Source organism: Dermacentor variabilis, chromosome 5 (assembly GCF_050947875.1).
Source record: "Dermacentor variabilis isolate Ectoservices chromosome 5, ASM5094787v1, whole genome shotgun sequence".
Lineage (NCBI taxonomy): Eukaryota > Metazoa > Arthropoda > Arachnida > Ixodida > Ixodidae > Dermacentor > Dermacentor variabilis.
Window position 1 is genome coordinate 74,721,524 of NC_134572.1, and position 25,097 is coordinate 74,746,620.

At 45.5% G+C, this 25,097-nt stretch overlaps 1 protein-coding gene across 2 annotated transcripts; it reads right to left on the reverse strand.

Annotated features, from left to right (window-relative positions):
- Nucleotides 1-1,315: 1,315 nt before the first annotated feature.
- On the reverse strand, nt 1,316-22,020 carry LOC142582805 (cytochrome P450 3A8-like). 2 transcript variants are annotated; one of them, XM_075692855.1, is made up of 14 exons: nt 21,776-22,017; nt 21,300-21,396; nt 20,186-20,238; nt 20,004-20,100; nt 18,337-18,453; nt 16,388-16,476; nt 13,206-13,351; nt 12,982-13,097; nt 12,352-12,496; nt 8,677-8,837; nt 5,162-5,253; nt 2,949-3,092; nt 2,243-2,405; nt 1,316-1,590 (listed from the first exon to the last, which is right to left on the reverse strand). In XM_075692855.1, exons 1-14 carry the CDS (start codon nt 21,838-21,840, stop codon nt 1,507-1,509), a joined length of 1,569 nt encoding a protein of 522 aa, XP_075548970.1. In that variant the 5' UTR covers nt 21,841-22,017; the 3' UTR covers nt 1,316-1,506. The 2 variants fall into 2 exon arrangements, with proteins under 2 accessions (XP_075548970.1, XP_075548971.1); XM_075692856.1 differs by lacking the exon at nt 18,337-18,453 and having other exon boundaries at nt 21,776-22,020.
- Between the last annotated feature and the right edge of the window lie 3,077 nt (nt 22,021-25,097).

Genomic DNA, 25,097 nt, shown 5'->3' on the forward strand with positions numbered 1-25,097 from the left:
CTTTTGAATAACAAAGTGCGTTTTAAAAGGCGATTTTCGAATCAGCTTTACTAACTTCGAAGTCTCTAAAATGTTGCCAAACAGATAAGAGTCACTAAACCTGGCGACAAATTCGCTAAAGTGGCAACACTCATTGTCAGTTAAATGTACAGCAGCTTTAGAAAGCAGAACTGTCTGTATGGCGCTGAATAGATGTCCTTATTGTTAGTTCACCTACATTGTTAAAATGACATTTACGAAAGGCAGAAGTTCCTTTAACTACTGGCTCCTCAGGCTCCCTATACAATAAAGAAACGCACCGCCATCAATCGGAATAGGCACTCCGGAATGTGCTCTGTAGAAACCTGAAATCTCCAAGCAACAGTAGCCCCGGACAGGGGGCCGGAATGAAATAAATGTTTCTCTCTCTCTCTCTCTAAGCAACCGCGCATAAGATTTTCAGAGGGTCTGCTTGCCTGATCAGCCTGCAATAGCTGTAAACAGTCAGACATTCAATAAATAAATAAATAAATAAATAAATAAATAAATCAAAAATATCACGTGGCAGTTCTCACATATTGCGCGAATGAAAAAATGTCTGGCACTATTAAACATGCGACGACGCCATGGCAACAATGTCAGGAAGTAGTAAAGGCAAGGCGCAGAAGACCAGGACTTAGGAAGAAGAACACAAACGACAGTTCTTCTTCCTAAGTCCTGGTCTTCTGCGCCTTGCCTTTACTACTTCAGCATGAACCAACTAGCCCAAGCAAGAGTTTTACTTGAGCAAATGTCAGGAAGTTTGCCAAGTATTTTACACGTATCTTCTTACAACTTTTTAAGAGCTAAACTATAATCTCATGACCAACCGAAGTCTGTCTAATGCGAAAACGAGACGCAAATTCCGCATTTTCTGCCATGAAAATTTACGATCGCGTACAAGCACCCCAGCTCCTGCCCTTACGCATTTCGCATCTGTTTCCAGTTTCTCACTTTAGTCGTCCTCTCATTTTTACACAGTCGTCAGCTACAGACGGGGCAACAACGCCGTTAATTTGCCTTCAATATGACTACGTGCTTGAATTTGTTCAAAGAGAAATAAGCATGTGTCGTTTCACGCAGTTTCGCATTCTTGATTGTATACATGTCCATTCTTGCGTTTATAATTCGTAATTCCTGCTTCGTGGTCATCCTTTTTTTTTTTCGAATTCAGTTTGGTGAAGCCGTTTGTGTCCCGCGATCTTGAGGTTTGTGTTCTGTACTTCGATAACACCATTCGTACCAGGTGTTGAAACGTTGACATGTTTTTATATGTTCCAGCAAATAGACTCGGTACAAAAAAAAAGAAGTTTATTCGAAGCTGCGCCAGCTGCTAAAGGAAATAAAGCGCAACTTCTATGTAGACGGAAGTTTTCCTTTGAAACGCTACGTACAGGCATCAAGACAATAAATTAACTTTAACACTGTACAAGCGGCTAATGCTTCGCCTTGCTACGAATATTTTGTGCACAACACATTTGTCCAGTGTCACCGCTCCGGCCTCTCCCTGATGCCCACGGTGACATTCTTAGCATTCATAAGGCCGAGGCCTGGGAGGAACTTGAGCGGCACCTGCAAATAACAAAAGAAACAAAAATGATGTCCGGGAACCATCGATGGTGATTGCCAGTGCAAGTGAATAGCCGAACGCCTCTGGAAAGCTATTTGTTTTATTGGAGGAGTGGTGCGACTGAAGGCGTGTATATATATATATATATATATATATATATATATATTGCAGTCGGGATACTTGTGACGTTTGTTGTTTCATCGAGTATTTCATTACAGAACAGAGCCGTTAACCCAGCGCAACTGTAGCGATAGTGTAGGCGGCTACACATATAAGCCGACTCATCAGATGGGTGTTGTCTGTAGCGGCGCCTCCCATTTCTAAACGTTCAGATGCACCAAGCCAGCACTTGCGTCTCAAAAAGCTATGGACTCTTTTCATGCTTACAGACAAGACTTGCGAAGAGACTTGCGGTTAAGCCGTCTGGGAACAACACAAGTTGCAATAGCCTCAACATTTGTAGAACCCTGCAGCTGGGGGGGGGGGGGGGGGTAGGGGTGGTCCTTTAAAGGCCTGACCGGCAGTTGTAATACGCAGTCCGCAAACTGCATGAACTCGCGGTTAAGTTTCTACCAAGGAACATGCATAACCGCAAACGATAAAAATGGCTCGAAATAAGCGCCTAATCCACATGTGGGGTCTATCAGCACTCACCTCTGTTTTCTCCGTGGGCACAAGCTGCACGCTATGTATGGAATGGAGCAGAGATAGTTTGACGGCCTGCAAGGCGAAGCGCATGCCTATGCAATTTCGAGGCCCGGCTCCGAAAGGCAGGTACGAGTACGGCCGTATGGAACCAACGTTTTCTTCACTGAACCTACATGCAAAAAAAAATAATAATTAATAAGCCAGCTTTAAGAGCATCGCGGAGGATAACCTGTCAAGGCAGTTTAGTGACTGTGAACTTCTGCGGCGAAGCACGAGGTCGCGCGTTCGTTTACAAACCGCCTGCATTGCGTTGGGGGCGTAATGCAAAAATGCTCATGTCCTACTTAGGCACAAGTCAAAGTTTTCCAGAGCACAGACCAAGGCACCCCGCAGCCCACTGAACAGCTTCGTTATCCGTAAAACACAATTATTGTGGATAATAAGCACGTCATAGAGATAAATTGACTAATACGTTACACACCATTGACTCGAGCTGTGGCATCGTACGCGCAAAACTATTCGATGGCACCGATACAACGTACATCCGTGCGGCCATATAATACGCATTATGTATTTTGCACATGTTCATTTGCGTCAAATGCGGGACTTCGCGTTGACTCATAACATTTCACTATTGTGACATTTTGAATGAAATATATAGTGCATTATACAGTAACGACTGAATGCGGCGTGCGCAAGTAGTCGTCCTCACCTGTCGGGATCGAACGTCTCTGGACTGGGGAAAAACTCGGAGTCGTGATGCATAGAGTACACCGGTACGCCTATGACACATCCCTTGGGCACCCGGATCCCCGTATCACCGAGAACGTAGTCTTCGTGTGCCGACCTCTCGAGGCTGGAAAAAGATGAAGTATTTGCAAATATTGCGCTGTATAGATATTTATCCTTTACCGACACCTTAGTGGCTTCGAACAACAAGTTTGCATCAGAACTCGCAATCTTCCAGAGGCGCAGTGTGTTAACATGCTGGAATTGGCATTCATGCTGCCACGATCATGAAACTTATAAGACAAATATCTTCTTCTGCGGCGTTCTTGGATTACCCCAGACGTTTATCAATGATAGCGCTATATGAGTATATACATGTCTTACTTTTATTGCGATAGCAATTACACGGGCACTTCAAGCCCACTTCCGCCGTCGGCGTTAAGTTTCGCATCAAGGATGATATAGGCTTCGCCGCGCGCCCTACGCTGTATATGCCAGCGAATAGAACTTGTTGCTAAGCCAGTTGGTTGAGATCTAATGAATACATTGTTGCGCCAAAAAACAGGAAAATAAAGACTTGGGAAGGAAGAGTACGAAACGACAGAATGAGCGCTTCCCAAGTCTTTATTTTCCTTTTTTTTTTTTGGGCGCAACAATGTATTCATGAGATGCCAGCGAAGGCTTGCGAGGAGAGCCGACAATCGCGGCTCAACCTCGCATGCGCGGAAGAGGCGAAAGCGAGCAAGAAGCGCGCCGTCTTCCGTCATGCGCGAGACACCCCACGTTGCGAGGCACCGGGGAGAGGGGAAGAGGTGGGGCGGGGGAAGGGGCATTCTACTCAGGCTGCAACCGTGCATGAGGCGGCTGCGCACGGTCGCGCGGCTGTATATTGAGGGCGATCTGCGTTGAGGCAGAGTCTAGGTGCATCGGCATTTCGTAGCTTTGTCCGTGCTGTGTTCTCAGCGCTCACTTTGCGCTGAAGCGACAGACAGCGCGAATGTCACTTCGCTTGCTGCTGCAGCCGCGTTTCCTCACGCCGGCGTTTTAAGCATGGAATGCTTTTAGCTCCCGCTGTCAGCGACCTTCGAGTGACCTTGAGCCATAAGCCTGAGCCGTTATCTGGGCAAGTTGCGAGAACAAAACGAAATCATCCGGGCAGCCAGTCAAAACTAAAGGAAATGCGGTCTCTGGCCCTCAACTCTTTGTACGGGGCCGTGTTACATACGCTAGTTACTGCCCAAACAAGTGAGAAAAAAATTATGCGTCCGAGCTCTTCCTAATATTTGTTCACAATATCACTCAAGCTGTAACTTGTAGCATGAAGCTGAAGCTTTATTTGTCATTTCGAATAGCGACGCTCAAAAGGCAGATACAGGGCACCATGCATTTTATTGTCATCTTTTGGTGCTGAGCGCTGAACGCCAGTGAACCGGCGTGCGTGACGCCTCCCTCAGGCGCTTCTACCCGCCGAAGTGGCTTAGCGGTTATGGTGTTGCGCTGGTAAGCGCGAGGTCGCGGGATCGGATCCCGGCGTCGGCGGTCGTTTGCATTTCGATGGAGGCGAAATGCAAAAACGCCTGTATCCCGTGTATTTGGGGCACATTAGAGATCCCCTGGTGGTGAAAATTAATCCGGAGTCCCTCAGTACGGTGTGCCTCATAATAAAGTCGTGGGTCTGGCATGTAAAACCCCAGTATTCAATTCATTCTTCTTCTAGCTGGGCAATGGGCTCTGTCTCCCCGGCGTCTCTCGCTGCCTGTCGCGCGACCTTCAGCCGGTTTTCTTCTGGCTGGGTAGCGTCCATATAGACCAGTGCACAGTACGGCGTGGTGCGGTTTGGTGTGCCGTCACGAACATGCACTACAGCCATTTCAAGATTGTGACTAGTATCATCTCCAACCAATCTGCTTTGCCGGTTGCCATTTCATGCTTACATCTACTCTCGGTTACGGGAGAGTCAGCAATTTTTGACGGCGAGTTTCCATGGTCATCGAGTCGGATGTGTTCGTGTTTGCTAGTGTGCGTGACACCATGCTTGCTAATTTAGTTAGTGTACCTGTGTTCACACGTTTATACGGCCGATGAATCTACTATCTTTACTTCGTATAGCTGTCCACTAATTTGCTATCCCAATCGATGCTTCGCTTTTCGGGCTAAACTGCCACTTTTTTTTAATAGCAGAACTGTTGAACTTACCGTGGTGCTGGTGGGTACATTCTCAAGACCTCCGACACAACGCAGTGTAAGTATGGCAACTTGGAAACGACATCAAGGCTTGGCTCGTTCCCCTGCATACATATATAGAAGCCGGTTACGCAATTAATAAAGACGTTTTTTTTTTCTTTATTTTGCACAATACATAAAAGAACCTGAATACTTAAAAGACAGAATAATAAAGCTATAGAAATAAAGCTATGAAGGAACACATCTGGGAGCTGTCTACGTATGCGTAATCACTATGCCACTCGCTCAGTGCCACGCAACCTGGCGTCATTATCAATGTTAACGAAACTGCATCCGACCAGTACAAACTACGGCGCTGCGGCGACACGAGCTGCTACCGACGGCGGCGCAAGGTGAATTGATGGCGCCAACTACTGCAGATGGCGGCGCCGCGTGCGCTGATGACGTTCCAATCATTATAAGCCGTTATCGCTCTTCAGCGCCTTATCCATGGTCGTCGAATCATTATGAGCCGTGTTACACCGCATTCCGGCGGCGGCCGCGTTCGAGGCAACGGTTGAGTTAGCGTTGAAGAGAGACTCGCGGGCCACAATTTCAAAAGCGATTTGCGATGGGGGCTCAGTGCGGCGAGTGACGACAGCGTCGTGTGCTCCGAGTTCTCGCCGCGTAGCTCGCGTTGAAGCGAGAGGCAGCACGAAAGTGAATTCGCTCGCCGCTGCGGTTGCTGTCTTGAAAGTGATCGTCTTACTGGACGGACGAACAGTTTTCTCGTAGGGTAAGCATAGAAATACTTACGCATTTAAAGATGGGTAATAGCTGCGCACGAGTAATACCGAAGCACTGGCCGTTCTAAATGCTTTATAAACTGCTTTCTTAAAAAAGTGCGCAGTTTTAATTTTAAATGGTGCTATCTTGAAAGCGATTGTTTTACTCTATGGACGAACAGTTTTCTCGTTGGATAAGTATAAAAATACTTACGCATTTAAAGTTCGGTACTGACTGCGCACAAGCAATACCAAATCATTCAGCGTTCTAAATGCTTTATAAACTGCCTTCTTTAAAAAATTGCGCAGTTTTCTTTTATGATGATATTTTACGACTCCTTCCAAGTGCTCCAGCATAACGTACATCAGATGAGAGAAGGTTGACAAGGTGCGCATGCGTTGCCGGTGCCTTTGTCATCCGCCCTCTGTCGTCCCGTATTCCGCGGTGGCGTCTTTATAATGCAGACTTTGAACAAATTAGACCGACCTCTTACGGCTTTCGCTATAGTAATCGCTGAACCCTTAGCGGAAGCATTAGCACATATTAGCAGTACTGTTTGCACTGCTTGTACGCAGTGCAACAACTGCTAGTTCCAATGTGTCGTTTAAACATATATATATATATATATATTACACACAAGGTTAAGGCTTACACGCAGCACCATTTTTGGTGTTACTCAGGCTAATCGCTACGGCAGAACAATGTGACAAAAGCTGTAAATTCGGCTGTATATATCATCATCACCATCAGCCTAGTTACGCCCACTGCAGGGCAAAGGCCTCTCCCATACTTCTCCAACTACCCCGGTCATGTACTAATTGTGGCCATGTTGTCCCTGCAAACGTCTTAATGTCATCCGCCCACCTAACTTTCTGCCGCCCCCTGCTACGCATCCCTTCCCTTGGAATCCAGTCCGTAACCCTTAGTGACCATCGGTTATCTTCCCTCCTCATTACATGTCCGGCCCATGCCCATTTCTTTTTCTTGATTTCAACTAAGATGTCGTTTACCCGCGTTTGTTGCCTCACCCAATCTGCTCTTTTCTTATCCCTTAATGTCACACCCATCATTCTTCTTTCCATAGCTCGTTGCGTCGTCCTCAATTTCAGCAGAACCCTTTTCGTAAGTCTCCAGGTTTCTGCCCCATATGTGAGTACTGGTAACACACAGCTGTTATACACTTTCCTTTTGAGGGATAGTGGCATCCTGCTGTTCATGATTTGAGAATGCCTGCCAAACGCACCCCAGCCCATTCTTATTCTTCTGGTTATTTCAGTCTCATGATCCGGATCCGTGGTCACTACCTGCCCTAAGTAGATGTAGTCCCTTACCCCTTCCAGTGCTTCGCTACCTATCGTAAACTGCTGTTCTCTTCCGAGCCTGTTAAACATTACTTTAGTTTTCTGCAGATTAATTTTCAGACCCACCCTTCTGCTTTGCCTCTCCAGGTCAGTGAGCATGCATTGCAATTGGTCTCCTGAGTTACTAAGCAAGGCAATATCATCAGCGAATCGCAAGTTGCTAAGGTATTCTCCATCAACTTTTATCCCCAATTCTTCCCACTCCAGGCCTCTGAATACCTCCTGTAAACATGCTGTGAATAGCATTGGAGATATCGTATCTCCCTGTCTGACGCCTTTCTTTATAGGGATTTTGTTGCTTTCTTTGTGGAGGACTACGGTGGCTGTGGAGCCGCTATAGATATCTTCCAGTATCTTTACATATGGCTCATCTACACCCTGATTCCGTAATGCCTCCATGACTGCTGAGGTTTCGACTGAATCAAACGCTTTCTCGTAATCAATGAAAGCTATATATAACGGTTGGTTATATTCTGCACATTTCTCTATCACTTGATTGATAGTGTGAATATGGTCTATTGTTGAGTAGCCTTTACGGAATCCTGCCTGGTCCTTTGGTTGACAGAAGTCTAAGGTGTTCCTGATTCTATTTGCGATTACCTTAGTAAATACTTTGTAGGCAACGGACAGTAAGCTGATCGGTCTATAATTTTTCAAGTCTTTGGCGTCCCCTTTCTTGTGGATTAGGATTATGTTAGCGTTCTTCCAAGATTCCGGTACGCTCGAGGTTATGAGGCATTGCGTATACAGGGTGGCCAGTTTCTCTAGAACAATCTGACCACCATCCTTCAACAAATCTGCTGTTACCTGATCCTCCCCAGCTGCCTTCCCCCTTTGCATAGCTCCTAAGGCTTTCTTTACTTCTTCTGGCGTTACCTGTGGGATTTCGAATTCCTCTAGGCTATTCTCTCTTCCACTATCGTCGTGGGTGCCACTGGTACTGTATAAATCTCTATAGAACTCCTCAGCCACTTGAACTATCTCATCCATATTAGTAACGATATTGCCGGCTTTGTCTCTTAACGCACACATCTGATTCTTGCCTATTCCTAGTTTCTTCTTCACTGTTTTTAGGCTTCCTCCGTTCCTGAGAGCCTGTTCAATTCTATCCATATTATAGTTCCTGATGTTCCTGAGTTCCTGAGTTCCTGATGTTCCTGATATAATTGACGTCAAAAGCGTGCGAGATGCGAGTTCTCCGAAGAGGTAAACTTCAGTCGAGTTTTAGCAGGCACCCAGTAAAATAATATCTACACAATGCTGGTCTAGTATACCTGTAGAGATAGCAAGTCTGAAATCCAGGTGATGTGCTACAGATCACGAAACATACTTTTTTTTTCTCAGACCCCACCTCCCGTGGACTTTTGACGCCAACTGTGCTGTTCAAATAGCGCCACGTACATGTGAAGCAATGCATTCGTCGACTTCCATGCGAAGCTTGGCCTGTACTTCGGGGTTCAGTGCCAGCAAGTAGGCGGCATAGGAGAGCACAGATGATGTCGTGTCATGGCCGGCGAGGAAGAACAGAACACATTGCGCCAAGGCTTCGTCTTCAGACAATGCTGCAAAGAGACGCAATAGAAACGATAAACTTTTTGATACACGAGGTTCAACAATGACGAAACCTTTACTTCTTTCTGCCCCGCAAGGAGACGGTAAAATGCAAGAATGACGAAGGTGTTTTGTTAAACGAGCGATCATTTTTCACCGCTAAAAAAATCCGCCTCCATGTGAACCGGTACCCCGCAGATACGCTGCGGTACTCGAACACCACAGGCTGGGTAGAATAATCTATGCCCCGGCACACGCGAATCTCTCGAAAGAAGGTGCTATAACTTAGAGATAACTGCAAACCAGCATTTTCCCACACGAAATACCATATATTTACCCCGCACCCTACGAGCACGACTGCAAATTCGGCCAGACGCCAATAAACCCTATGCCACATGGTATTAGAATGCGACTGAAGCACCGACATTCCCCCATTTCCCCAACCCCACAACTGAGCAGTGGGAGACCCAGCTCACCAGCATCAGCCCTGATGACCAGCGTCAGGTGGGAACAGAGAAAGGTGGGTGGCCAAGTCACATGATTTCCTGGACACGGGTGGCCACACGCAAGGAAGGCGGCCAAAACACTTCATCTGTTCCCAATAAAGTTCAATCATCTTCATCCAGCGTATGCTGAAGTCACATTGCCAGACCATTACTCTCACTTAATTACAAATAAGAGTATCGCAAACACAAAAACGATATCATATATATACATATATATACCTGGCCACCTGCCTTGCTCTGTTCCCAGCTGATGCTGGTCATCAGGGGCTGATACTGGTCTCCCACTACTCAGTTGTGGGGTTGGGCAAATGGAGGTATGTCGGTGCTTAAATGTCGCATTCTCATATATATATATATATATATATATATATATATATATGTATATATATATATATATATATATATATATATATATATATATATATATATAATCATATCATAAGAAGCCAACAAATACTGACACCAAGGACAAGATAGGGGAAATTAGTTGTGCTTAAGAAATGAAATAAAGAAATGAATATAATGGAAATTAAAGTGGATGGAAAAGCAACTTGCCAAAGGTGGGAACCGAACCCACAACCGTCGCATTTAGCGAAGGTAGTGGGTTAACCCCCTCTACTCGGTTACATATACATATATATATATATATATATATATATATATATATATATATATATATATATATATATATATATATAGTTTCCTCTTCTTTTACGCATCCACTGCTCTTAGCTGGGGAAACACATTTAATTACGGAGCACCTTCGTTGAAGAGAGTTCCCAATAAAGCCATTGTAGTACGGGCACGAATACAGTCGATGGATGACAAACGTATACGTAGTAGAACGCAATGAAGAAATAAATTAACCACTATTCAGCACGTTTTCCCTTGGTTTTGCACTTCAAGTGCAGTGATTCGCCATGAGGTAATCAAGCACTGAAAAAAAACTTGTACGCTTAAGCTTCGCCTTTAAGAGCAAGCTTTAGCTCGGGTGCTCCTATGTAAGTACACTAAAAGGAGGATTCGTTTTTCTCGTCAACCACTGAACCAAATTTGACGAGGTTTGCTGCATTTAAAAGAAAAACTTAAAATCTAGTGACTGTTTGTTTCTGATTTTTTATTTAGGTTGTCAAATTTTTATTAACGATTGGCAAAAATTGAAAATCTTCAGGAAACGAAGCTATCAAGTTTACAACCCTGTAACTTTGCAATGAAAAATTATACCATAAATCTGTTACTTGCATGTAATAGTACATCTAAAGCGGAAAAAAAATTGATATGTTACACATGAATCTCGAAAAATTGAGGAATATGGAAATACGTAACAAATTTACGTAAGACATAAACTGACATATCAAATTTGTCCGCTCAGGAACGGGCCCAGCTAAGTCGGCTGTCCACCACGCCGGCCGGCAGACGTATCCTCGAGGAGATCGGACTCGCACCAACCAAGAACTTGGCTGAAGACACCCAAATCCCCAGAGAAATAGGGGAGAAGATCGTGGTCGCCCCTTTGCCCCGCAACGTTCATCCCGTTCACAACGCAGGTCGTCGCAAGGCAAGAGCATTGAATATGCTAAAGCAAGTAAACAGGGACAAAATAGCAGCAAGCTTCGTGGACGCAGCTGCATACCGAGACGGCAAGGCTTTTGCGGTTTCCGTCGTTGACACGCTGGGCAAAGTTATCAACTGTGCTTCCGTCCGGACGACGAACCCAGAGGTGGCCGAGCAAGTGGCCATTGCACTCGCCATGCAAGACGGGCGGAGAGACAGGGTGTATAGCGATTCGAAAGCCGCCATCAGGGCATTCCAGAAAGGCCGGGTAGCCCGGCAGGTAGTTCAAATTCTGAAAGGCGCCAAACAAGGCAACACCTCCATGCACTCGATCCTTTGGTTCCCTGCACACGTCGGGGCGATTGAGGGGGTTCCTCTGAACCTCAACGAGTCTGCCCGCGAGGCTGCGCGTGGCTTTACCGACCGCGCTGCCCTCGGATCGGGCGACTCTCTCCCCGGACACAGAGACGCTCCTCTCACACACAACGAAATCACTAAATTCTTCTACTTAGAGAGAAGGGTTTTCCCCCCGGCTCACTCCAAGTTAAGCAGGCCGCAGGCGGTCACACTAAGACTTCTGCAAACGAACTCGTACCCAAATCCGGCGTCCCTTAATAGCATATATCCTGAGATTTATCCGAATTGTGGCCTGTGGTGAGGTAGCTACGTTGCCTCATATGCTCTGGGAGTGCGGGTCGCTGGGCCCGAAGTTCACCAAGGAAGAGTGGGACGCCCTCCTGCGAAGTCCCGTCTTTGAGGATCAAATCCTGGCCGTCCAGCGCGCCCGCGATCGGGCCGGCAGACTAGATCTGTCAGTCCCGTCGTGGGATTAGCCAGGTGCGCGTTTTATCGCGCTTTGCTGGACCAAATAAAAGTTTATTCACTCACTCACTCACTCAATGATCTAATGGATGCCGTTTACAAAACCGCGATATCTGTTCTTGGTGGGGAGCTATTAATTTGTAAACTTCGTGTTCCTATTTTTTTTTCGAACTTCCGCATTTTTGAAAATTCTTGTAACAAAATTCGAGCCCTAAATAGGCATTCCGCTTCCTACAGTCACTAGAATTTAACTTTCTCTCTCAAATGCAACAAATTTCATCAGAATTGGTCCAGGGGTTATCTCAGAAAAATGTTTTTGCGTTTTACATGTATTTGAATAGGCCGCATCGTAGTTCGGCCCGAGCTAAAGCCCGCGATATCGTTATCGAGACCCGTTGACGCTTTCCCCGACGACGGATATTCTGCGACGCGGGGCACGATAGAAAACAATAGCGGGCCGACCGCGGTGGCAGTGCAGGGTATAGCAATGACTCATACACCCTTAAGGCAGAGGCTACAAAGCAGTGACTCATCAATGGGTCGTACCTCCGTAAGCAAACAAAAGTGCAATGGCTCATAACCCCGTAACCATTTCGCACATCTGATAAAAATTGTGGATCACGTGTTTTCCTGGAGTACTCACCCTTAGAAATGAAAGTGATGTCGTTCTTGACCTCAGAATCGAGATTGAAGATTTCTGCGGACTCCTTACCGGGTGTAGATTCGGCAGTTTCGTGAAGGGCGCCCTCCTGAGCATCCATCATGAGTTGCAGAAAGTCTTCCTGCCGCTAAAAAAATAAATAAAATAAATAAATAATAAAACAGGGCCTGATTTCAGTTGGCGCGCTATAATATTCTACAAGCGTCCTGGGGACTAGCGCTGAAAATGCCATTGGTTGCATTATAGTTAAGGTATCGGCACGTTCATCGGTTTTCCAACCATATGCAAGCGTCCCCTAAAAGCTACAACTTGTTGCAATATTATATAACTGCATGAAACTAGCCATCTGGCATCCACATTTATGGCATGCGCAAATAAACACGCACCTCACATTTCTTGCGCGCTCTGCATTTACGCGCAGCTAATTCTGTTAACGAGACTTGCGACCAACGTGGTCTCGCTGACTTCGGGCTGTTAATTTTTCCTATCCGCTTTGATCCCATCTTGCTTGCAGAGTCCGTTGCAGGTTTTGGAGCTACACTTAGGTCGTCCTATACTACTTTCACTGTTCAACGTGGTTTGGGCATAGAAAAATAGCAAGCCTTTGCTTACGTGATGCTTATCCTTCCTCTTTTGTATGATATTCACGGAAACGTCCTTGAAGTATTCAAATATTTCCGAGTTGAACGCCTTCACTTTCAGAGCCTTCATTAGGCCAGGGAAGAGAACTGCAAAGACACATCCATACACATGTTATAATGCTTTACTTGGCACGTTCGGCTGTTATGGTTTTGAAAACGAGAAAGTCGTCTTTAAAAAAAAAATTATATCCATACACAGCATCAGCAGAGGCAGGGTAACTCCGCTAGAGAATGCTTTCCTTGCTTTCGTCACGAATTCGTTAGTTGCGTCGGTGTGAGAGTCCAACTTCGTGCCGAAAGCGCATCTCGCGATGACATCCAGAGCATAGTGGCCATAAAACCTGCGGTACAACACAACTTTTAACCTCTTGAGACCTTTTGTACGTAATAGTGGAGATGGCTTTGAATCTTTTTTTTTTCAAATAAACTGTGAAGTGATTACGCGAAACATTCTTTCAGCATATAAAATCGGATGCATGCAAAAACGTATGATAGTGGCTTATACCCCTGACATACGGGCACTCCAAATACCTTTGGAGTAGGGGACACCTACTGTAGAAGAGTTCACACAGACTAATACAAAAAAGGGGGTATCTCCTTTTTGGTGAAGGTCCCTTGCAGAAGGGGAGATATCTGAACTCTTTTATGGAGCTAAAAGGGTAACGTAGTGCGCAGCTCTTTAACAACACAAAACATTACAATACTCATTTAGCGTCGTGTTAACAATTTTAGTGATTACAAATAATTCACCGACGATTACGACACTCCTTAACGGGAAATTTCGGCCCTTTCATTTCGTATATATTGGCTAGCGCGGACAATCTCTCTCGTGCGGCACGTTGCAAACGGAGCGAAGTGTAACGAGACTGCCTCGCTAATCGGGAGATCGCGAGAGGCAGCGCGTTGGTGACGCGTGGGCGCAATTCATAGCAGTCGCTGCAGACAGACCGCCGCTCATGCAGCGCTTTGTTTCCGTACAGACATCGCGCGCTACTCTGGCGCCATCTCGCATACTCATCATCGCGGCAAAGCCCGTCTTGCGCCGGCACTAGGTTTGTCTAAAGCCCCTTAAACTTCGTAAAGTACTGCCACGCTTTGAAGAATACCGCCTCCTCCTCGCGCGCTCTGGCCGAGGCCGACGCCGCGTCGCTATTGGCCTAATAGCATCACGTGGGCCCTCGCGCCGTGCATCAGCGCCATTTTTGCTCGAGAAGCGTCTACGGAGTGGCAAGGAGCACATGTTTGGCGCCGTTGCTACGCTCGAGCAGTGTAGGCGGCGCCACGGTCGAAAAGGGAGCGCGAAAGAGATGAGAAACGAGGAGTGAAGGCGGAGGAGGAGAGTGTCGCTACATTACGAAGTTTAAGGGGCTTTAGGCTTGTCTTCTCACGCTTTCGCCATTCCCTCTTCCTCCGCTTTCATCCTCGCGCTCTCTTCGCTATCGCAGTCTTACACCACCCGCTGCACTCCACGTTCGCTTTCATCTTTCGCTGTGCTTGCTCACTCGGTTACAAGGGGAAATGCCGACGCTTGCCGTAAAGAAACGAGCCTAGGAGATGCGCTCTAAAGCAATATTATAGCTAGCAGTGACGCGATTTGACAACATACATAATGTTTTTTCTGGCATTTTGTCTGTTTCAGTTTATAGAAGAAGCGCCATGTGGTCTGCTGTGTTTCGTACTCAAAACATGTAAAGGAGACCACGCTGTACCACGTGTCAGCAACGAAACTCCTGATAAGTGGTATTTCAGCCTAGAAGAAAAGGGTTTACTTCAAAGAACTTTAGTTCGCCCGTGTGTTAGGGGTGTTACTCATATTTATGCCGTCAGGTCTCGTGGAAATTCACACCGAGTTCGTCTAGACCATTGTCGCAAACGACGAAGAGCGCCTCTGATGTGCGTTTCGAATACTGTGATACGAAATGAAAATTCGGGATGTGGCACTAACACGTCGACCTACCACATGAAGTTACATCTTCATTGTTGTGTCTAGGCAAAAAAACAAAAGAAAGAGAGAGAACAAAAAGATTGTTATTTTAGTACAGGATGCCTGAAGAGCGATTACTTTCTACGCGTACGTGGAAATATTGCTTTAAGTGTCCGACCGTAGTATTTAAGCAAAAAGAAAAAAAAACTGTTTTTCACGGTAGTAGCATACTTTAAAAGGGTGATGGTTTGGGCTAGTTGGTTTTCCATGAGGCTGTGTAGTGCAGCGCGAAGCGGGACAAGGGATGCAGAAAAATCGCTTGTTCTCGTTTTTCTGTGCCCCTTGTGCCACCTTGCGCTGCACCACACAGTAACATACCAGTCGGTAATAACAACCGATCTGAAAAGTGCTAATGTCCCTCAGCTGTCTTCGGGTCTGACTAAGTTAAGGGCAGTTTCGAAACATTGCTATATGTAGGCATCCTGGTTGTAAATAGTCATTGTACTAACAGAACTATATTTTTGAAACACTGTTATGAATAAGCACCATGGTCGTAAACAAATAGAAATTGTACTAACAGAACTGTAGCCAGACGAGTATTTTAACAATTTTCTTCTTCGCTGCTAGTCTCTCTGAGCTACAGTCCTTGCGAAGTAAATGTTTAAAACTGGGCCACGTCTATTCATCTTGTCTCCCGAGAAAATTGCCGCCAATAAAGTCGGTAAGCTTCTTTTTGCTTGTATTTAATGCGACGACAGCGTCGCCGCATCTGCGTGACGTCACTATCTGAAGCTTTTCTGTAGCAACCCTTAGCTGATCTCCTCAGTCCCCGGTTTCGTTAAAGAAAGTCTTGCGTTTTTACAGATGAAAGGAAAACACGGTATTCAGAAGATGCACTGCAATGCAGTTGCCCTCCAGCTTTCCCGAAAAACAAAAACGAACTTAAGTAAGCAAACGTAAATGTTCTTTTTCTTTTGTTTGTACCTTTGCTTTTTGTCATTCTGTTCCCGGAAAAGTTACTCTGTTATTCTTTCATTCGCAAGGTCCACAAAATAGAAAAGTACTCGAAATGACAATCTTCACAAAGTAAGTGAGTACATGACACAACCGGAACTAATTGGCTAATACGCTAATAATTAACAGTGAGTGTTTGGTTAAATATACAGCACGCGCTCCGGTGAAGCGTAAGACCTCTTCTGTAAACATGCGTGTTCGGTATGTTCGGTACACATGGGCAGTTGGGCAACATTTACTGCCACTGCGTGCCCATGAGTTCCATTTCTGTTTTGTGGCACTCACGATTAACTTACCAACATGGCGCCTTCTACATATTGCTTTACATGGTCGCAGCCGGTAAACAACCACTAGGCTATTAATTTCACGTAACAGGGAACACAAACAAGAGGGCAATTTTCAAAACTTAAGCGTTCTTTGAACTTCAAGGAACACTTACTGCTTGACGTCAATGTCCTTTTTCTGCTGAGCAGCGTTCTTGAGGTGCTCCGACGTTATCTCAGCGCACGCTTGGATCAGTTCGTTCATCTGGAACGCATTCGATTTGCGTTAGCCATAGAGGGAATCGTTTTTCAACGTTGGAAACCAGAACACACACAACCATCGAAGTGCGTCATGTTCGCCTTTTTTTCGCTTCAGAGGATAGGTGTAGGCAGAGAGCACGTTACCCACAGTTGTTATTACTGCCATATCACCAGCCTTAAAGATCGCTCACCACTCAAAGCCCGTACGTAATTTGTCAAAAGAAAGAACACACAGGGGAGGGACAAGTGGACGTTGACTCGCAGTCGAAGCAAATAATAACGATAATATTAAAAACCGTTCGTTAAGAAAAGTTCGAGAGTGAAGCGTGATGGCTTCACGGGAGCTCCCGAACGGCGTACAAATCTATATTGGAACTCGTCACCTCATCGAACCCCTCGCAAAGTGTTGACTCGGGACCAGTATTACGACCCACGTAGCGACAACGCGAAAGTGAGTGCCGAGGAAGCAAGTGACACGAGCGCCCAGTGCCAGCGAACGCTCGTGTCTTTTGCCATGTGTGTAGAGTGTGCATACACCTCGCTTCTGTCTGTGGCAATGTTCACGGCATACGGTCCGAAGTCGCCCCACACCAGCAAATATATGAGGCTATGCCCATACGCTTTTTCAACGGGCTCAGTTGCGCGACCCTGCTGTGATACTGTGCAGGCGCCACGAAACCTGCTAGTGTACGAGCTTACACTATCCTACGTGCGCTCCTGAGGCAAGCATGACACAAAAGAAAAGAAAAATGCGGCTGTAATGCGAGCGCAACGTACTCGGGCTAAGCTTGGGCGTGTGTCTCTACGACACGTTGGGATCTGCTGTTTCCACGTAGATGCGGGAAAATTGTAAGCACATTTTGTACCACAGACATCGTTTTACTTAAAATGGGAACAGGTGGTGTCCCGGTGACGGGAAACGGGTTGGTACATCACAGCATGGCGAATTCGAGGTAAAGTGATGCCCTTGGGTGCACGCGTATCTGGCGAATTTCCCCCCTTGCTGTTCCGTTAAGCATTGTTTCTATCTCTTGAATGAATTGTTTCTCTTGAATGACAAGGCAAATGCCGTTCTAATTAGCATGCCTATCCAATTTCCTCTCTTCATCTCTATATGTGTCTGGGGCAGTGAGAAGTCTGAATTCATTATGACAGTTTCCACAACAACACAGTTGTCGCGGCGACTTGGTCACACATTGCTTGTTCGTGCCCCGCTGCCATATTTCAATGTCTATGGGAGTTCACTTTATGGAGGGACACTAAAAATAAAAATAAGTTGAGCTGTACTAATTAAGGCTACTAATAATAATACAAGCGAATGACAGGTGGACGACGCTACCTTCGTTTTTCCGTATACCAGTTCGCTGGGATATAATAGATTTTGACGGCGTCTGCTCCAAACTAGTTGATTTTTTTTTGTCGGTAAAAATTGACTACACTGTATTCTGAAGGAGCCAAAGACTGAACTTTGCAAGCCTGGAGAACCTTTACTGCACCTCAACAGCCCGTATACGAGAAAATACTTTTGAAATGCGTGATGCCGCTCTGACATACTGGCGTTGGAGCTTCGCCACAAAATTAAAGAGAAATGTAACTTCGACTGCTATCATGTTCTCTTCTCATAATCAACCTGTAACCGCGAAATAAGCGTAACTGAAGCTTCGAAAGAATACCTAATAAGTGTAAACTAACTTAGTGTTCATTTTAATGTTTTAATCTCTCTCAAAGAGTCAGAATCAAACGCTGCAACCCTTCAGTTGCGAAAGAAGGAGGGCGGGTAGTGAAAAAAAAAGTAGGTAAGATTGGGGGGGAGGGGGGTTGCTATGGCAGAGTCGTTATTCGCGTGGTCGCACATCTTTCTTACCCTGCGGAGTTTTCCAGTGGTGAAGGCCGGACTTGCTGATGGTCTTATCTTTCTCCATCGTTCCACGGGAGCAATGCTCATCATGTTGTCCAGAATCGGGTCGAAAAATTGCAGCGGCTGTTGTAATGGAAGGTGCAATGTAGCACGACAAAGAGCTAAAGCGCCTATAGCAATTGCCGTTGCACTGTGACTAGCGTATAATACCAGAGCATTAACATTCGGTAAGAACAGTGAGGAGTGCGTTTGAAGGGGCGCTGCAGTCGACAAGCTGTGCCCCTAATCGCGGGCAGACATTAGAGCTGCTTATGATGACAGGCAGGCTGTATGAAGCACTCGTACACGCGTCACGGCAGTCAGCATAACAACAACAAAAAAATTCCTGCGTCGAATTATTTGTCGATTTCGTCAAAGTGAAGAGAAGATTTTAAAAAAATACATGTCAGCGTTTTATTTCTTGGCTATCGGTCGTGCATATAAAGGACCTGTACTCGTGCGGCGAATAGGCATTCAGTTTCTACCATTACGGCGATAAAACGAGGAGAAATAACCAAAGCACGATTCAAAATTGCGCGCATACATATAGCTTGGAGTACATGGAAATATGTCGGCTTTAACCATTTCGTCCATGGTGTACACGTTTTCTTTCGCCAGTTCTGTAGGCATGGCAATTACTGACATCGGAATGTGAATGAGTTAAGCTCTGATATACGAAACTCTCCATTTCACTATTTTGCCAAGGGCACTGACATGTTTGAAGGTATGGAACGCCAGAGATGATCAAAGTAACCAAAGCAGGATTCAAAATTGCGCGCATACATACAGATTGGAGTAAATTTAAAATTGTCGATATTAACCCTTTCGTTCATGGTGTACACGTTTTATTTTACCAGTTCTGTCTAGTGGAGGCGTGTTAACAAAGAACTGACATCGGACTGTGAATAATTTAAGCCCTGGCACACTAAACTCTCCGTTTCACAATTTTGCCAAGGGCACTGCCATATATGTTTGACGGTATGTTGCGCCAGCGATTACGAAAGAATAGCGTTTCCTGTCTCGTAATGCCTGCAGCCAGTAATTAACTGGTGCATGTCTTTTGGGCTGGTGATTTCATTTTTGTTTCATGAAAGACACGATATGACTGACCGTACACCAAACCTAAATTTGATTGATTTGTAACTATGAGAACCCATTAGAAAACGAGCAACGCATCATCCCGCCACCTTGAATTTCTTTTTCGATAATGTCTGCAGCGGCTCAGAATAAAACGCGTAACTTGCATCTGTGTAACGACAATCCATCAGAACTAGCAAATGAAGAGGAGCCGTTCAACACTTAACCTTCTTAGCGTAATACTTATAAGGTATATGTTCTGTTTTTATTTTTGTATATAGAAGTACACTGGTGAATAGTGGGGTGCCATCTTCTTTCTTTCTTTTACAGCTATTCAGTGTGTATCTTATTTATGTGCCCGAAAACCTCAATAGCAATCTCATATTACTCCGTTTTTTCGTTGTTGTTGATATCAAGCGTGTATACCTATTCACTGATGGCGTTTAGGCGCCTATGTGCTACATAATTACTGACTTACACGGGATTACAAACTGTCTGTGGTGACAAACATATTTTTTTCTTATTTGGGCATATATACGCATTTATGTTTTACTTACCCGTCTGTTGGAAAGCAGTGGAAAGTCTTTCACAAGCACCTGCTTCACGAGTTCCGGCTCACCAACCAACAGAGTCGGTTTCCCTCCTTCGTAGATCCTGCCGATGTCAAGAAACAAGATGCAAGCGAGATGTCGTTGGTTATTCCTTGCACATATAAGACAAAAAGAAGTATACCACTCACCCGAAAACTCTGCCATACTTCTTGTAGCGCTGATCATCTATCTCGTGGAAAGGCTGCAGAAAGAAAAAAAGGGGAACAGGGGAAAAGAGAGAGGGGGTAAGTGACGGAAGAGTAGTTGTGAATACAAGTGGATCTGTTTCATCCATTCCAATTAAAAAGTGTTGAAAATTTAGCTAAGGCACTTTTCCTAAGCTCCTGTCACTGAGCTAACGCAACCACCTAACGTATGTAAAAATAAAATGTCCCATTTACCGTAACACCTCTACATCGGCTAATGCCCACAAGATCACATACGACTATAGGATATTGTAGCTTTGGTGAATGTGACCTTATGTTATTTTATTTATATACGGTGGTCGCAGTTCACAGGCTAACCTGCAACATTTCCTTCTGTTGAGGTTTTCGCTTACGCTGCCCTCGAAACATACACTGACATCTCAAATGTTCCCGGCAAATCAACGCAAAATTGGCGCTCGGCTGGCCACTCGAGGCGGTATTCGCGGTTGCGTGTATTCGTGCACTTCTTTCACGCTTGGAAAAGCACTTTTATGTGGCACGCATTGAGCAACAGAAAGCTGTATCAGGAGTTTTTCATACTGCTCTCCAATTTTCTCATTGACACTTTTCATTCATGTATTATAATGCAGAAGTTAAAAAAGTTAAACAATTAGGCATTAATTAATTAATTAATTAATTAATTAATTATAATTAGTTAGTTATTTAGTTAATTAATGAAGACTTGCTGTCTAATTATCTTGAGTGCAAAAAAAGATAATCTGACTATCTCCAAGCGATGGCAAACACCATTACCTTGGTTCTGTCCAGCTACGTATCATTTGCATATCTTTAAAGTTTGGTTCAAGTGAAACGCCCCGTGTATAAGTGTGCAGTTTAAGTAACTTCAAAGTGACAGCTCTGTAGACTGTCAATGTCTTACGAATAATCAGTGCACCCCATCTCGCCACCTCTCCACTATAGCTGTGCGAATGCATTTTAGAGAAATCACTTTCCGCCGAAACAATCTGGAGTGAACGGCATATAGCACCGCAGCTTCCGGAACTCGCACGGAAGCGCGCACTCGCCTATGGAAAATTGTGACTGATATCCAACTCACCTTGAAAAATATTCGCATCGCCGGGCCGATAACCAAGGAAAAGTCTTCGTGAGCGATGTTCTGCTTCTTCCAGTAGTTTCGGTTCCTTGCCGCATACCTGACAAGTCATGTAGAAGTTTCACGTGTATGGGCGAGCAGCACTTCAGACATCTTTGCATTGAACATTTAATCTGTTTTTGTACACAATGTGCATTGACGTCATTCTTCACTTCATAGGAAGCGAACATCCTCGTTAATATGAACGCGAAACATTCAGTGCAAATAAATGGAACACAAATTGCTGGACGGTAGTACGATTGTAAAGAGAGGAACAGCATCACCAATATTATCGCCCACTGTGCAGCAGTGCAACGTTTAGATTGTGCAAATCCCCGCAAGATAAATAAAAAAGCAACTGAAAGGACGAAATAAACAATGACAGCCACAACCACGACAACAGCGGCATAGGGGCGAAAACGGAGCCGGAAGAGACTTACAGATAAAACAGAATGACGGCGGTCGCCGCAAGCAGCAACCAGTCCGGCAGACCAATCAGTTCCATCGTAGCGTCCTCTGGAGTGTGACGTAGTGACTCTGGAGTGTAGGCGCGAGTCAGCAGCTCGCGCACCTGGGAACTCGATTCGGAAGCGAGAACAGCCGAAGCGAGGAAGATTCTACGCTCGCTATGCGCGCGTTCCGCAAAGCTGCAGACAGCACACGGTGCACCGCTTCAAAACGGGTTTTCTTATATCGCCACTGCCAAAAAGAGAGAGCAATCTTATCGTAGAGAGGCGAGGCCGAAACGAGAGAGGGGGTAGCGTCACAGAACAAATGGGAGCGTGATGACATTTGCGGCGAGGTTGACGCGAGTTTGCGCCCCCCACGGCAACCTTTCCCTTTCTCATAAAGAAACTACTCCTCTCTTCTGCACGCTGGATCGGTGAACACAAGCATTTCCCGGCGATCTCCAGAACACACTCCGAGTCGCGTAGTTCGTCCCGTCGTTGTATGACTCAATGGTCTGCAAGAATAATGACCATTTGTGGGGCAACCCCTCGGTCTTTGCCAAGGCCGACTGAGTAAACGACCTCGGATGGACGCAGAGCTTTCAGTGGCGAGGGTGCGGAGCGCGAGCATCCTGTTTATCTATCGCCATTGTGCCCTTGCATCATCTTGGCGACACGTGTCAATGTATGTCTCTCGACGCGCGACAGTATGAAGACCATTGAATGCGGGCGGACATGGAGATCTCCTATCTGTCATTTAACCCTCCGGAAAACAAACAATTCTGTCGTAAATATAACGATTTACGCGTCGTCTTTATTTCAATCGTGCTGTTTATTTAATTTTTTCTAATCATCGCACATGCTTAGCAGAAATTTATTTATTTATTTTTGTTTATTTATTAAGTACTGCTAGCTTGAATTCCAGGCCTTAAGCAGGAGCGGGTTACACTTCGAAACAAATGTACCTGAAAAACAAGAGGAGCACACATACAAACTAACGGAACTGGAGAAAAGCGACTGATGTGTGAAGTAGGGCATTGAATAATGTAATTTCAAATGGCAAAATAGTAGTTATACGAATACACATCATATCGCAATAGTAGATATATGAATACACACCAAGACGCATTAGGCAAGAGCGTTGCTCAACAATTGGCAATGTGAATTTGAAAAAAAAAAACAAAAAAAGAAATGTATTTGGTTAGGTGCGTTATACATGTCAATCCGATGCACGGTATAAAGAAAACATAACTGTAAAAACATAAAAATAAGAAAGCAGCATGTAAGTGCGACGCTTTCATGGAACGTTGCTAGACCATTGGTGATAAAGACACCATCATTTCACATTTTGAAGTGCGGCAGCGAAAGTGGCAACAGAAGAGCTCTTGATTACTTCTCTGGGCAAACGATTCCAATGACGGATGGTACGGGGGAATAAAGAGTTCATGTAAGTGTCAGTTCTGCAAGAAATATCACTAACTTTTTTTTCGCTAACTGTTCATTAGTGCGAGATAATGCATTCTGCTGCACATATCCACCAATAAGTGCACACACACATGACTCTTCAGCTTCCCTGATGCAATGCCACCTTAACAGAAAGTTTGAAAAGCATGTACTCTGGGCGGCGTGGGTCACCTACACGGGGTATGATACGAAAGAAAAGTGCCCTACAAGACGTACGAAACTAATTTTCCGGTTTTGTTTGTTTTGCTCATTTCTTCAAGGATAGCACCCTAGTGTCTCTGACCGCAGCGATCACTCGAACTAACTGGATATGCGCTTGTGTAACCTGACGTGCGGCGCAGTTGTAACGAAGGGCAACGGCAAAAAGGGAGGTCACGGGCGGCAGCACATACGCATGTGCCATGCTTGATTGTGACGCTGTCCTTTCAAGCACGGCTGCAACAAGATGCGATTGCTGAATAGCTGCGCGGAATGATGCAATGTGCAGGCAACCTGGACCTCGCGTCGGCGGCAATCGCGACGCCGAAAAGGGCACCCTCTGCTACTGGCACTTTTAAATTTAAATTTGCCATCGGTGGTCTGTCACGGGTCAAACCGGTACGCTGTCCGTGAACCGGGAACTAGCACGGACCCGAACGGTCCCTTGTTTTTGTTTGAAAACAATGACGTTTGCTCACCATGTCGCTGTCCTCTGTCGTCTACTCATTTCTACATTTGCAATGTGTAGTAAATCAAAGCTAATCTCTACTACCGGCCGCGGTGCCTAAGTGGCTATGGCGTCTTGCTTCTGAGCATGAGGACGTGGGTTCGGTTCCTAGCGGCAGCGGCAACATTCCGACGAGGGCTCAATTTAAAGGGCTCGTGTACTTTGATTTATGTGCATGTCATAGAAATTATATGGAAATCAAAATTAATTCCGAGTCAGTCACCACGGCCCCCGTTATACCCACGGCACCGCAACGTTAAAACCAATCCATCAATACCCGTTTATAAATGTAATGCATATTAAAGTTATGAAAACCTCAAGATGACGTTTAGTTAAACCGTGACTTCACATGCATGCTGAACTAATCAGCTTCAGTGGAAGTTATGCGAACGCACTAAAGGCACGAAAAGAGACGCTCTGCACGGGAGGGTATACGGCGATCGCATAACAGCACGTTGCCTGAATTTAATTTTGGGGGCTTTACGTGCCAAAACCGCGATGTGTTTATGAGGCACGCCGTATTGAAGGAGGGGGGGGGGGGGGAGAGCTCGATCCGGAATAATTTCGACCACTAGGGGATCTTTAACGTACCCCCAATCAACACAAGTATAAAGGAGATGTTGCCCCAATGCCTGCGGGACACAATCGTTCGTTTCTTTCTTTTCCTTTTTTTTTTGCGTTTCGCGCCCATCCAAATGCGGCCGGGATTTGATCCCGCGACCTCGTGCTTAGCAGCGCAACACCATGGCCGCTAAGCGACCACAGCGGGTAGCACGTCGCCTGCAACACGCTCGAGTTACATCAGCAGAAAGAAACCTCATGTGCGCCCTTTTGCGAGGAATATCGCAATATCAATGCTAGGAGTTTGAATGAGCTGATACTCCCAGCTCTCATTTAAGCCTTTTTCTCCCCTATCTCCCGACACACATATATTCCTACTATATAAGTTCCATCACGGATGGAAACCGGATGACACTGAAACGCAGATGAGAACAAACTCGTCGGCTTTAATTAAGAGAAAATGAGACATCCACCCAGTCATAGCAATTTCTACAAAGGAAACCTGAAGTGATGAACTGCTCAAGTAAATTGATTGCTTCTCTCCACCTTGCGGGTTTCCGCAGAACTATTACGTCAAACTGA

Bases quoted from the DNA above. Each gene is read 5' to 3' on its own strand.
- LOC142582805 (XM_075692855.1), bottom strand. From the start codon at position 21,840: ATGGAACTGATTGGTCTGCCGGACTGGTTGCTGCTTGCGGCGACCGCC. The intron at 8,838-12,351 runs GTGAGTACTCCA...GTCTCTTTGCAG, and splicing joins CATCACTTTCATTTCTAAGG to CATTGTCTGAAGACGAAGCC. The intron at 3,093-5,161 runs GTAAGTTCAACA...ATCTTTTTCCAG, and splicing joins ATGTACCCACCAGCACCACG to CCTCGAGAGGTCGGCACACG.